The following is a 12,866-nucleotide window of genomic DNA, read 5'->3' on the forward strand; positions in this document are numbered from 1 at the left end:
GGTGTAGGGCCTGGAGCACTGCAGGACTGGCAGCTCATACCAGCCTGCCCTGCCCAGATGCCCTCCTGCCTGGTGAGACCCGCGGCTCCCTGAGACCAGCTGGCGACTGGCACTCTGGCACAGAGACACCTGCAGGAGACGATGGGTCTGGACACTTGGCTCGGGACTGGGCAGCCACGTTTCCCCCTCAAACCTCAGGCTCAGCAGAAAGTAAGAAGTGGGGCTGCTAGGTGAGTGGACAGTCCCAGGCTGCCCTGTGGGTGGGGCATAGACACGGTCCTAGCTCTGCCACGGGCGGATCCTAAGGAGGCACTTGTCTGTTCCTCAGTTTCTTCCGTAAAATGAGACTAATGCTGTTCTTATGAAGTTAGAGATGACTTGCAAACATGTGACACTGATTAATAAATATATGTTGGGCTCTTTGAGAGCTGAAGAGAAAGATAACCATAATTATTTTATGAAGAAAACAAAAGAGCCTTGCCTGTAGAGGGTTCATCAGATTCTCCCAATGTTATACGAGCAGCAGCAGCACACTGCCCAGAGCACCTGCTCCTGCGACAGAGGGCCCTAGAGCCTGGCACTGGTTTTGCACATTCCTAGCCTGCCTGGGTCCTGCACATGAAGCCCGGGGGTGCCCAGAGGGTGGCAGCCCCTCAGCCCTACCTGCAGCACATAGCCCTCCCGGGCGCTCTGCTCCCGGCCCAGAGCCACCCTCAGCTGGTCCTGCAGCAGTCGGTTCTGTTCCAGAAGGTCTGAGGCCTCCTTCTGGCTCTGCTCCAACTGCAGGCAAAAAGACACACGTGTGAAGCAGGATGGCAGCAGTGGTCAGGAGCAGCATGGCATGGCCCTCGTGGTCCTCCTGGTCCAGCGTGGCGGAGCTCGCCAGCAGGTGCGCTTGTCAGGTCTACACTGCACCAACGGTTCAGCTTAGGCTGTGAATCTGCATGGGCACCACTAGCTTCCAGATGCTGGGGCTGCACCAGGCCAGGCCCTACAGGAACAAGGACTCCATGCCTGTGCCTGAGGGAAGACTGCCCACTGGGTCCTGTGGGTGTCCTCAGCATGGCCAAAAAGGCCTGTGCTGCTCCGGGCAGACCTTGTCCAAGACTCTACCTTGGCTCCTACAGAACCCCCTTCGACGAGCTGGACATGATGGATTTTGTATAAAATCACGTTGGTGAGGATGGGTCCTCAAGAAGCAAGCAGCCTCTCATTGTGGTTCCTAGCAGCTGTGAGTCCAGCCATCGGCTCCTGCCCCTTACAGCTGCAGGCTGTGCTGACTGGCACAGAGACCTTCGTATCAAACTGTGCTGTCTGAAACAGTCTCAGAGTCCAGTGTGTGTGGCCTGCTGCCCTGCAGTCCAGCTGTTTAGAGCAATCTGATTTTGGACTGTTAATTTACTGTGTTTTGCCTCTATTATTGTATTAACAGTCATAGAAAAATGTTGCTAGTGGTACATATCAGCCTCATGAATCTAACAAAATAAGATGAGAGGTGAAGGCAGGCCAGCTGCCCAGCCTATGGTTTCATCAGACCCCAAAGTAAAGAGCACATCGGAATCAGCAGGCAGGCCAGCCATGTACACCCCTCCAGCCTTACCCAGGGTGCCAGGCTGCTGTGCCCAGACAGGAGCCTACCTGTTCACTGTGTCCCAGAAACGGCAGGTAATACACACAACTCACCCCACACCCACCTCTGGCACCGCTGGCTCTCAATGGCAGTACCCACCCCTCTGGTCTATGGAAAGCCCTGGTGTGCACCTCCCCCTGACCCAGCCCGCCCTCCTAGTACTTATCTGGGACCTGTCTATGTGCCTGGTTTGCTGAGGGGTCTACAAGCCCTTGGGCCTAGGCCCACGGCTCCTACACTGTTGGGCACAGAGAGGGCCAAGGAAGGGGGTTGCATGGAATCAGCCAGCCCGCCCACCCGTCCTGGCCGCTACCTCCTTCTCTAGCAGCGAGGTCAGCTCGGGCGTGGAGAGTCGGTCGCTGCCGTCTTCGGAGGACAGGTGCAGGGGGGCGATGGGCACCTGCTTCTCCTCCCGGAGGGGGGTGGTCTCCACCTGATGCCAGCGCTGCTCGATCTCCACATGCACATTCTGGGTCCTGAGCTCCGCAGCTGTGGGCGGCCCCAGGCCCCGGTCGACCTCCATGCGCAGGGCCGCATCGTCTGCACTGGGTCCCTCCACGTCAGGCGTCCCAAAGCGCTTGCGCCGCTCCTCTCGCCGGCGTGCGCGCTCCCGCTCCAGCTCCCCGGGCTCCGCCTCGGCCCGAGGGCCACCGGCCCTCTCCTGGGCCAAGGCCTGCTGGATAGGGCGGAACTCGGCCCAGTCGAAGGTCTTGGAGCGGCCCTCACGCCTGCGCTCACGCGCCCGGCTCCTCCTCTGCTCAGGGTCGGGCTCCCCAAGCTCCCCGTCCTGCTTTTCCAGCGGCCTCGTCTCCGAGGGGGAGCCGCTCCGGGCCTTCACCTGCGGCAGCGAGCTGCAGGGGCCAGAGACAGTGGTCGGGTGGGGCCCCCCCCACCAGGCCCAGCCCCTGCTGTCATTATGTGCTTTTCCTGCTCAGCTGCAGTCCCTGGGGGGGAATCCCAGGGGGCTCAGCCCTGCAGGCAGAGAAGGAGCCGCAGACAACGGCCCAGAGGTTTCCTGCCGGATGATGCTAGGGTCTGAGAGCCCTGTCAGGTTTGCTGGGCACAGCCACCATCCAAACGAGGCCGTATGGGAGGGAAGCGTGTGCTGGGCCAGTGGGGACAGAGTGAACGGGAGCAGCTACTTTCCTCAAGGCTTGTGGGTTTTCAATAAGCAGGTAAGGAACACAGTCAGGTCTGTGTTTTAAAAAACCACTCTGGTGGCTGGTGTGACAGCCCTGGGACCACCTGTGGGCCATTGAGCTGGCTGACCCAGGTGGTTCCCACGAGCCAGCACCACATAGGGGCTCACTGGTCAGGACTCAAGAAGATTGGTGGCCCACCTGGGCCAGACACTGGAGGACACCCCTGCCTGCCCAGCAGCCAGGTGCACTCCCTCCCCCAGAACCATAAGTTGTGGCCATCTGAGGACAAGATCCCGAGACACCCCCCTCAGCCTGAGCAGAGTGGCCTCTGGTCCCACCCAAGCCCTCAGCACAGGGTGGGAAGCCCCTGAGTGGCAAGGGCTAGGGCTGGGGGCCTCCAGAGAACACAGACAAGGAGCCTCCGGAAGAGGTACCCTCTTGTCCTGGGGGCTTCCAGGCCAGGACCACATGCCTGGGCACACTTCTCCAGGATGGACCTCTCAACAACACCCAACTGCAAGCTGGCCCAGGGCCCCAACTGTGTGATGGTCAGGCCAGCACACCACCTCTCTGCTACTCTCTCTGGAGAGGAAGCCCCTGCAACCCCACCAGGTTGGGGCTGCAGCACATGGATTGAGCTACAACTTCTGGCATCTACACCTTCCTGGGACATGCATGCCTTAGCTGCACTAAAAACATCTATCCTTTCCTCAAAGTATAAAAGCCCCCACACAGAGCAAACAGTGAGGCAAGCACCTCGGCTCAGACCACTGACACTGGAGTCTCTTCCTGTCAGGAGGACACTGTGGCCCTGATGTGGAGGGGAGGCACCTGTCCCGAGCCACGTGGGCCTGAGCACGTTCTCCACGCTGCTTCTGAGGCCAGAGCCCCACACCTGCTCTGTGACACCCCAAGGCCAACATCCCCCCACCTAGAGCTGGACCAGCCACATGGGGTCCCTCAGAGAGCCCAGGGAGGGCCTTGGCCTCTGCTCCTGGTCATACAGACTCAGGAACAACCAAATATTCTGTTCGTCTAATGAAAGAAGGAATAGAGTCAGGACAGGACAGAAAGAGTAGAAAGGAGAGTCCCTTTAGGATCCTTTCCCGACTCTGTTCAAAAATGTAGGTCACCAGCCGGGAGGCAGGACTTGGCAAAGGTGTGAAGCCACCCCCAGGAGGAGACGTGAGTGCTCTGTGGGCACGAGGGTCACCCTCCGGGCATGGCCTCCAGCCCAAGAGAGGCACTTGAGAAACACTGGGACTACAGGAGGGAAAAGCGTAAGGGAGAAACTCTCAGGACCAGTGAAAGCACTGAGGCCAGGAGTGAAGGCAGCAGATTTCTGGGTGTCACAGAACCAGCTGCATGCAGAGATCCTGATCTATCTGCTTTTTGTGAAATGAAAACAGCAGGTTTCTAACCATCAAGGCAGGAGGAAAGTGGGGGGCAAATGATGAGGTTCCCAGAGCATGGCTATGAACACAGGAACATCCCCAGCTTCGGCCCCCACACCAAAAGCTCCAAAGGGACATCTGTCCTGGTTGCACAGACATCCTGCAGATGCAGGAGTGAGGCAGGAAGACCAAGAAAAGGCAACACTGAGGTGGCCTGTGGACACAGCATCTGGTGCTGCCTCTGACCAACCAGGGCTCAGCGGCCAGAGATGCCTTACACCCAGGCCCCAGGGAGTTCATGCACTGGGCAGGGCTGGCAGGGTGTGGGGGCAGTGCAAGTAACAGACAGAGGGACAGGGCGGCTGCACTGAGCCTCCTGGGCACCTGACTGGCTCACCTCGTCACATCCGGGGCAGAGGTCGGGTGGACGTGCTTCATGATGGTCTGGATCCAGTTTCTCCGGATTCCGGACGTCATGGCAGAGAGGGTGAAGGCACCCTCCTTCGTCTGCACGGAAGACAAGGTGTTAGCCATGAGTGCCCTTTGCTGACCCCAAAGGGCTCGCAGGAAGGACTCACCCCCGGGATGCCCCTCCCAGAGGAGCTGCTCTTGATGGGAGGGGCTGAGGGAAGGGGGTCTCAGCACGAGGCCCAGAGAGCAGGAACTTGGCACCACCCCCAGCACCGTCCGCAGAGGTGGCTAGGGGTCTAGCTCACTGAGCATGCCTCTCCCTTCTGCAGGACACGGGCACAGGGAATCATCAGAGTCCCCAAGTCACAGGTGGAGTGCCCTGCCAGATGCCCTGCAGCCCAATGGACTGGGGGATGGATTTCTCCTTCTTATGAATTCACTGGCCTTCAGCTCTGAACTCGGTCTTCTCTTGAGTTTGGTTAACCTTGGTCACTGCCACGTGCTGGATCTAGGCCCAAAGGTCAGGAGGGGAGTCCCAGCCCAGGAGCCCAGGGTGGCAGCTGGCAGGCTGCTGGGTGCCCGTCGCACACCTCACGCTCTCAGGAGGGAAGAATTAGCTTTTCCCAAAGACAGGTCTGGGCTTCCCTCGTGGTTTAGTCAGTAAAGAATCCACGTGCAATTCGGGAAACCTAGCGACTAAACGCAGCACAGCACAGGGACAGGTCTGGACTCTGCCCTGCACCACTGTGGAGCAGAGTGGGGGCTAGCCAGCCCGAAGGACTAGGCGTGTGGGAGGGAGACGCCTGGCTGTGTGATGTCAGCTGGCCTCTGGGGGAAGGGCTGGAGCTTGCCTGACCACATGGACAACGATCCAGTTGATGGGTTATGAAGCTGCTATGAGCACTCTGGACACACTTGGGCCTGGTGCCAGGCCTAAGCCTGAGCAAGCTCCCCAGGCTGGAAGCTCTGTGTGTTGCCAAACGTCAGTGCCAATAGGGAGACTGTCCCCAAGGATGTGAAAGGTTCCTGTTCAGCGCAGTTCTCCACGAGGTGCTTCCTCGGGCTGATCCCAATCTGTACCCTTTGCTAGAGTGTGTCTGCGGTTCTAAGTAGAGTGTTCCCTGTGCTCTGAGTCCTCCCAGCAAGTTATCTGACTTGTGGGGATTCTGGAGCACCCTCAGACTTGCAGTGGGCATCAGCCAGCTGGCATAGCCGGGGGTCTGTGCCATCACCTCATCTGGCTACCCCTGAATAATCCTTAAACCCCCATCTTTGATAAAGTGGTCAGTAAGAAGTGCTCCATCTGTCCAGTCAAATAATTTTTTTGAGAATGGGACAGCACCTTGCACATTGGAGTCCTTCACAAGGTTGTGGGGCAGAAAGACTCCGGTGAGCGGCTACATCGATGAGCAAAGAATAAGTGCATAAGAAGCTAGTGCCCTGAGAGCTGAAGAAGCAACACCTTCACTCTTACTCCCCATACCCCACCTCTTTCCAGCTGTCCCTGTTCTACTGAAAGAAAGACCTTATTACTACAAAGGCTCTAGACAGCCTCGAGGGAGAGATGCTGGAGTCTGCTTTCTGCTGAGATCACAGAGTGGGGATGGGTGGGGAGCTACAGGACTGAGAAAAGGAGAGGATGAGGTGCCCGCCCGTCAGGCCCAAGGCCTGCCCCTCACACCCAGCCTGCCGCCCAGCCCCACCCTGCTCACATGGATCTGGAAGCCATAGTTTCTCTGCACTGGGTACTCTGTGACATCGCAGCACGTAGACAAGTCAATTTCCCCATCCAAGTCAGCTGCCTACAGAGAAGGTGAGAGGTTTAGAAGGTAAAGGTCAGTGTCCCGTGAGCTTTATGTCTACGGGACAGGTATTCTCGCAGGTGCTGCCAACCACACATCACCTAGAAGCATCCATGCCACCCCCACCCCCATCCTGCCAGGGACATCCAGGTTGGGGTTCTCAGACCTCCTTTACACTCTTAAAAACTGAGGGCCCCAAAGAGCTTTTGTTCATGGGGGTTTTTATCTATTGATATTTGCCATATTAGAAACTGAAAAAAAAAAGAAAAATAAAAATTTTTAGTCATTTAAGAGCACAAACCCATTTCATAAATAAAAAGTATTATTTTAAAAAACCTGCAGGACTTCCCTGGCAGTCCAGTGGTTAAAACTTTGCCTTCCAATGCAGGGGGTGTTTGTTCAATCCTTGGTTGCAGAGCTAAGATCCTACATGCCTTGTAGCCAAAACCAAAACATGAAACAGAAGCAATATTGTAACAAATCCAGTAAAGACTTAAAAAATGGTCCACATCAAAAAAATTTTGAAAAAAAAAAAAAACCAAAAAAACAGCAAGAGATTTTTGCACCTGCCTTTAATGCCTAACTTCCGAGGACAGCTGGATTCTCACATGGGTCTCTGAACTCAGTCTGCTGGCAGCTTTTGGCTGAAGTGTATGAGGAGGGCCTGGCCTCACACAGACTCAGGCTGGAAGTCTTTTCAGACAGTTGCGGCTGTTCTTCTCTGACAAGTGGTAGCTTCTTAAAGGTGAACTGCATAGTGGAATCTTTCTGCCCTTGCTGTTATGTTAACCTCCATGGTTCTACCCTGCTCCGTGAATGGACCTCTGACCCACGCGCGACACCACGTCCCGTCTCCTGGGAGAGTCCCCAGACACTGGTGTGCTCCTTGTTCCGGAGCGAACGCTGGGTCCACTGTCATCATTGCCCATTTCATCAGGGAGTCTAGGCTCAGGGACACTGTCAGGTGAGCGACAACGAACACAAGTTTTCCAAAGTTCCAGTTTTTCTTAAAATCTCAAATTGAATTATTGGTAACAGTTCTGTCAGTCGTTTTCCTTGAAGGAAGAGACTCGGTTTATTTAATCGAGTGCGCATCTGTGCATTGGTGTTTAAGCAGAGATGGTGGGCCGTGAGGAGGGGGGGTGGCAGAGGGCAGCGCGGTCATAGCGGGTGCTCCCCATGAGGTGGCATTATGCCTGGACAAGCAGCACAAGGGACTTTGCCAGCTTCCGGCAGGTGCTGAAGGCTGAGACTAGTAATCAGCACTTTTCCTGTCCTGTGAAGGCCCTTTCTGTAAGACTGTAAACGTGTGGCAGTGAAGGACACACTGGCTATCTGCTCCTGCAGCCTGGCTGGCTAAAGCACCCACCATCAGCACAAAGGCCAGCACAAGGGAAGAGGGCAACGGCACTGTAGTCTTACAGCACTATTTTTGTTATAAAACCCTGGATGGGTCTCCGGAGGCCCATAAGTACACTGTGAGAACCACCCAGCACTTGCGTGCACTCCCGCAGCCACTGGCACCCACACGACTCCCCATCTGCCTGCCCACCAGCCTCTGCCGCCTGTGCTTCCAGAGGCACAAGAACCACTAGTATCATTCACATTTGGGACTGTATCTCCCAAAGGAGATTCCTGGAGTGGGAAGCAAGGGAAAGGTGTAGGAACAGAATGCCAAACTCAGAAGAGAAGGTTTTTTTGTAGATGAAGAAAAAGCCCTTCTGTTTGGTGTTCAACCACGGAACCAGGGCTCTCAACCAGGCTGCCAAGTTCACCTGCCACATCCCATCCTTGTCCAGAAAACAGGGGACAAGATACATTAGTTTGATTCTTTGCAAGACAATTCACCACAATATTTCCGTGTAGAAAGAACAAAACTGCTCATCCTGACTTTTAAAATGAGACATCTTTCAGTGTTTTTCAAAAAACACAGACAAGAAAAGCTGCTGGAGCCCCCCATCCCAGGTGCTGAAGCAGGGCTTGGAGAGCCTACTTCCAGCAGAAGTCAGTCCCAGAACATCAGAGTCTGCCCCAGGGCTGGACTAGGCCACCCGTCAGCACACAGGGTGGACCTGAGACACTCACCTCCTCAGCCACCGAGTCCCTGTAGAACCTCAGGCTTTGATCAGCAAGGACAAACCAGTGCTTCTTCCACTAAAAAAGAAGGGGAAAAAATCAAGACTGAACTCCACACTCCTGCTCCGAGGTGCTCCACAGCCAGGGTCCTGGGGGACCTCCCTGAGCAAGGGAACTCAGACAGTAGGTGGCCCCTCTGGCTGGGGCACACACACAGGACTCCGCTCAGGCCACAGGCAGCCACATGCACACGCCTTCTCCCCTGTGATAAGGTGGTGTGGGCACTCCACCCACAGGGGTGTGGTTGCAGAGGGGAGCCAGGCCCCCCAAGCCCAAGGAGGCAGCCTGTGAGTTGCAGCCACCTGCTGTCTAGCCAGAGGGGTGCCCACCTGCTGCCAGCAGGGGTGACCCAATCACAACCAGCCAGACTTCCCAGTCTTCACTGTGAGGATCGACAGGGGTGCTGAGTCTGCAGGCAGAGCCGACGGGGTGGGTACGGAGGGGAGAGAGAGAGAGAGGAGGAGGGTGGGGAGGGGCATCCGGGGGTCTCACAGAGGGACCCGAGGCTTCTCCTGCCTCCCAGAGGCCTGGTCTCCACCCCAGCAGCCACTAGTGGCTTGGTCTTTCTGCTCAAGTCCGCCAGCTCCTCCCAGACCTGTGGCAGCATCTCAGCTGCTGCCTACCACCTCACAACCAGGGAGCCTGTTCTTGGGGGACCTGGGCTCTCAGGAAACCTCTGCAGAATGTGGCCAGGAGGGAAGCTCAGGTTGAAGGGCATCCCCAGGCCTGAGGCTGATGCCCACCAGGAGCGGGAGAGCAGTCCACATGCTGGCAGCAGGCAGGCTGGTGCCCCCACTGCCCACCACACTCCCACTTCTGAGGAGATGGGGTCGTGGTCACAGTCCTGGAGGTGGTGGACAAGGGCCAGTGCCCTCACACCCATGGGGACAAGGCCAGCTGGACCCTGCACCTGCTCCCTGGTGCCTGGGGCCACGGCAGTACCAGCCACTCACCTGGCCATCCTCATACTGCTTGGTCAGCCAGCCTTTTTTGAAATTCAGCAGGTCGGGCTAAGAGAGAGGAATAAAGAACAGCTCAGAGAAAAGCAGCCTCGTGTCTGGATCTGTGCAGAAGCGGGCTGACGAGGCAGGCATTTCTCTTCCAGTGAGGGGCCCTAGGAAAGGGGGCTTTTCCACGTGCCAGATGAGCACATGTGGCTCCTTGCCCTGGCAGGGGCTGCCCAAGCCACTCTCGGGTGTGCATCTCCAAGGAGGGCAAGGTTGCGCACAGGGCGCAGGTGTGGCCCCCCGGCCCACGAGCAGCACAGCAGGGCCGCCGGGAAGCAGAGAACAGTCCAGACAGAGCCATCCGCATCTCGCGTGGAGGGAAGATGAGCAGTGACGGCCGAGACTGAGAGTCTCATAAAAGCCACGGGAAGACTGACGGCACCTGGTGTGAGCACGGCGCAGCAGAGAGCTGCCAGGAGCCTCCAGACACTGGCCTGCCAGGATGACCCTGAGCCCCCGCTTCCCTACAAGCAGCAGAGCCAGGACAGCAGGTGCTGACAGCACCTGAGAGCACCCGGAGGGCTCTCGCAGCCCTGGGCCTGGCTGGTGTCTCGTGTGTGGGCGTGGCAAGGCCAGGTGCACAGAGATGCAGCACTGCAGTGTCCAAGGACCCAAGGAGAGTTAAGAGAACACGTGCCCCGGGGAGGGACACCCAGCAGCCATGGGTGCCCTGGAGCCTCTGCTGCAAAGTCCAGACTCCAGGTGAGAGAGCGTGTGCCCTGGTCCAGCTCAGGAGCCGCTGGGGGCCCCACGCCTGGAGGGTGGGACCAGCCCTGGTTCCTCAGGAGGCCGAGGATGAAGGCAAGAGGGACCCATGTGAGCCACTGTCTTCACTCCTGGGGCTCTGATCTGCCTTTCGGGGCTCCCTGAGGGGGCGGTGGTCCCGCCAGACCTGCCTGACCACTCCCTACCTCCACCCAACAGCCATAGCTCCCACACCCTGGAGCGAAGGCCAGGCCCCCTCCATGGTGACCCCATGAACAAGTGACGTGCCCGGTGGGAAGGGGGCTCCTGCCTCCAAGACGTCACAGAGACAAACACTCAAAACGAGAAGAACAGAGGCTCGTGCTATGGCCCCAACCCCCGGAGCCAAAATTCTGCAGTCCTGGTGGCCTCCTCTGCCGGAGATCTCAGAGCTCAGGATGCCCACATGGCCCAAAGAAGGGGCAGAAACACAGCATCTGCTTCTCACACAGACATGACGGCCCGTGCACGGGGGCAGCCAGCACGGACACCAGCAGACAGAGCCCTGTGACAAGCAGCAGGGGCGACATCTCCAGGCCTCGGAGCACAGGCGCCCGGGCTCACCGTCAGGGAGGACTCCGTGGACCTCCTGTCCAGTGACTTGGCTCTTCGGTGTGGAGACAGGGGGGAGGCCGAGGCGTCTGGGAGAGGAGCTTCGCTGGGGAGGTCCTGTGGCAGAGAGCAGTCCCGTCAGCACCAGCCAGTCCCTCATCTGCTGGAGCCGCAGGAGGGCGGGCTTCAGGGCCGTGTTGTGGGCAAGGAATGGGGCTTTGCTGTCTGGTACCTCGGCACCTCTGCCCCTGCGGCCAGGACCTGCGTGCAGATGGGACCCACGCCCAGACTCCTGGTCCTGAGCCTCCAGCTACCTGCCAGGGCTTGAGCCGCTCTGGTGGACAGGGCAGCCTTTTCTTGCAGATGTACAAGCCCCTTGGCTCTCCGGGTCCCCATCCTCCCTGGGCCTTCACAGAGGGAAGAAGCTGGGCTCTGTGCAGCGAGCAGGAGAGCCCAGAGAGAACAGGAGGAAGACAGAGGGTGGACTTGGCGGAGCCTCAAGAAGCAGGGGCCCTGGAGGGGAGTTTCAGAAGCAGAATCCACCTTGGAGATTCAGCAGAGAAACGAGGGCTCTGGCCATGGCCAGAAAAGATGAGAAGGAAGGCCAGACGGCCTCAGAGAGGAAGAATGGCTCTAATTAGGACCTGGGACCCAAGGCGCACGAGAGCAGCTCTGAGCAGAGACGGACGGAATTCCGAGAGGAAAATGCAGAAGACGGGCCTCACCCTCAAGAAGTTCCCTCAGGGAAGAAGGTGAGAGACGCAAGAAACGACCAGGAAACGAGAGCAGGAAGCTGGGCAGAAGTGCACCCACATGTGAATGTGCTGTATGGGGGGGCCATATGCCACCCGTCCCTACCGCCTGCACAGCCCCAGTATTGCCCAGAGCCCAGATGCTCACCCGCTTCCTAGGGAACGCCCTCTTCTCGCTGCGGCCTTGTCGAGTGTCACTTGAGGCTGAGGGCCCGGTGGACAAGTTGGTCTCCATGTGCTCTGCCTTCTCTGTGTCCAGGGCCTCAAATTTCTCTATTACCTGGGACCTCCTGCAAGAGAGGGCACGAGGCCACTGAGCGGGGAGACAGGGTCCCCGGAGCCTAAGGGGACATGGTCCGGAGTCTGAGGGGCTCCTGCAGCCAGCACCCCACGCCGGCTCACCCGAGCTCCTGGGCCACCCTCGTGTGGGGTGCCGGCCGCACACACCCCTCATTCGGCCAGCTCGCCTGATGCCCCCACTTCCTCTCCCACCTCCACATGGGGCAGCTCTTGGACATGGCCCTGCCCTCTGCCTCCCAGCCCCGCACCGCAGATGCCGCACGGGCTGTTGGGCTGACACACTCGGCTCTCACACGCCAGCGCCCCCTCCTGAGCCACAGACTGGTAGAAGGCAGCCAGCACCTCAGGCGCCCTGGCCTCACCACGTGCCTCAGCAGATCGGATGCAGCCCCCACCCCAGGGTGTCCAAAATTTAGCAAGAAAAAGACCCATGAATTAACATTGTTTCTGCCAACAGTAAAAGGAATCAAAACCCAAATTAAAAACAAAGCAAGTTGATTTCGTGTGAAAGGGCGGGCGGCATCATCAGGCCATCTACGGCTGGAGACGGAGCTGAGATGGGAGCGAAGCAGGCGGAGGAGGGGCGAGTAACGTCACAGCGACACAGCAGGAGGAGTGGAGAGGGGCAAGACCTGGAAGAAAACAAGGCTGGAGAATGAATAAACAGAAAGAACTGCTGGTAAAAATCAAATATGGTAAATCAAAATCATCCCAAGAATTAAAGCAAAATCCCAAGGCGATCACTGAGGAGGGAGACTATCCTGTCCCCGCGACATGAGCATCCGCCTGGTGGATGCACCCTCATGAGCTGCCCACGTGTCCCCAGGCCAGAGCCCTGTTCCCCCTGAGCTGTCTCACAGGGAGGGCTGTCCCTGCATCGGACTAGCAGCAGAGTCGAGGGCAGCAAGTGAAGGGCCACTGGGCCCAGTAGCCTGAAGCCTAACTTCATGAGGAAGAGGAGGGGAACCCGGAGGCCAGCTCGTCCTTGGGAGGGGA

General features: G+C 58.0%; 1 protein-coding gene across 4 annotated transcripts in view; it reads right to left on the reverse strand.

Annotated features, from left to right (window-relative positions):
- MPRIP (myosin phosphatase Rho interacting protein) overlaps positions 1 to 12,866 on the reverse strand; it is a 91,749-nt gene that overhangs the window by 16,349 nt on the left and 62,534 nt on the right. For all 4 annotated transcript variants that reach the window (XM_069543062.1, XM_069543063.1, XM_069543064.1 and 1 more), the window contains exons 8-15: positions 11,719 to 11,860; positions 10,831 to 10,935; positions 9,469 to 9,525; positions 8,465 to 8,533; positions 6,290 to 6,379; positions 4,564 to 4,673; positions 1,944 to 2,481; positions 664 to 780 (exon numbers count right to left, since the gene is read on the reverse strand). In XM_069543062.1, the coding sequence (XP_069399163.1) occupies positions 664 to 780; positions 1,944 to 2,481; positions 4,564 to 4,673; positions 6,290 to 6,379; positions 8,465 to 8,533; positions 9,469 to 9,525; positions 10,831 to 10,935; positions 11,719 to 11,860 (1,228 nt within the window). The remainder of the gene's footprint in view (positions 1 to 663; positions 781 to 1,943; positions 2,482 to 4,563; positions 4,674 to 6,289; positions 6,380 to 8,464; positions 8,534 to 9,468; positions 9,526 to 10,830; positions 10,936 to 11,718; positions 11,861 to 12,866) is intronic.

Source organism: Ovis canadensis, chromosome 11, assembly GCF_042477335.2.
Source record: "Ovis canadensis isolate MfBH-ARS-UI-01 breed Bighorn chromosome 11, ARS-UI_OviCan_v2, whole genome shotgun sequence".
In the NCBI taxonomy this organism is placed as follows: domain Eukaryota; kingdom Metazoa; phylum Chordata; class Mammalia; order Artiodactyla; family Bovidae; genus Ovis; species Ovis canadensis.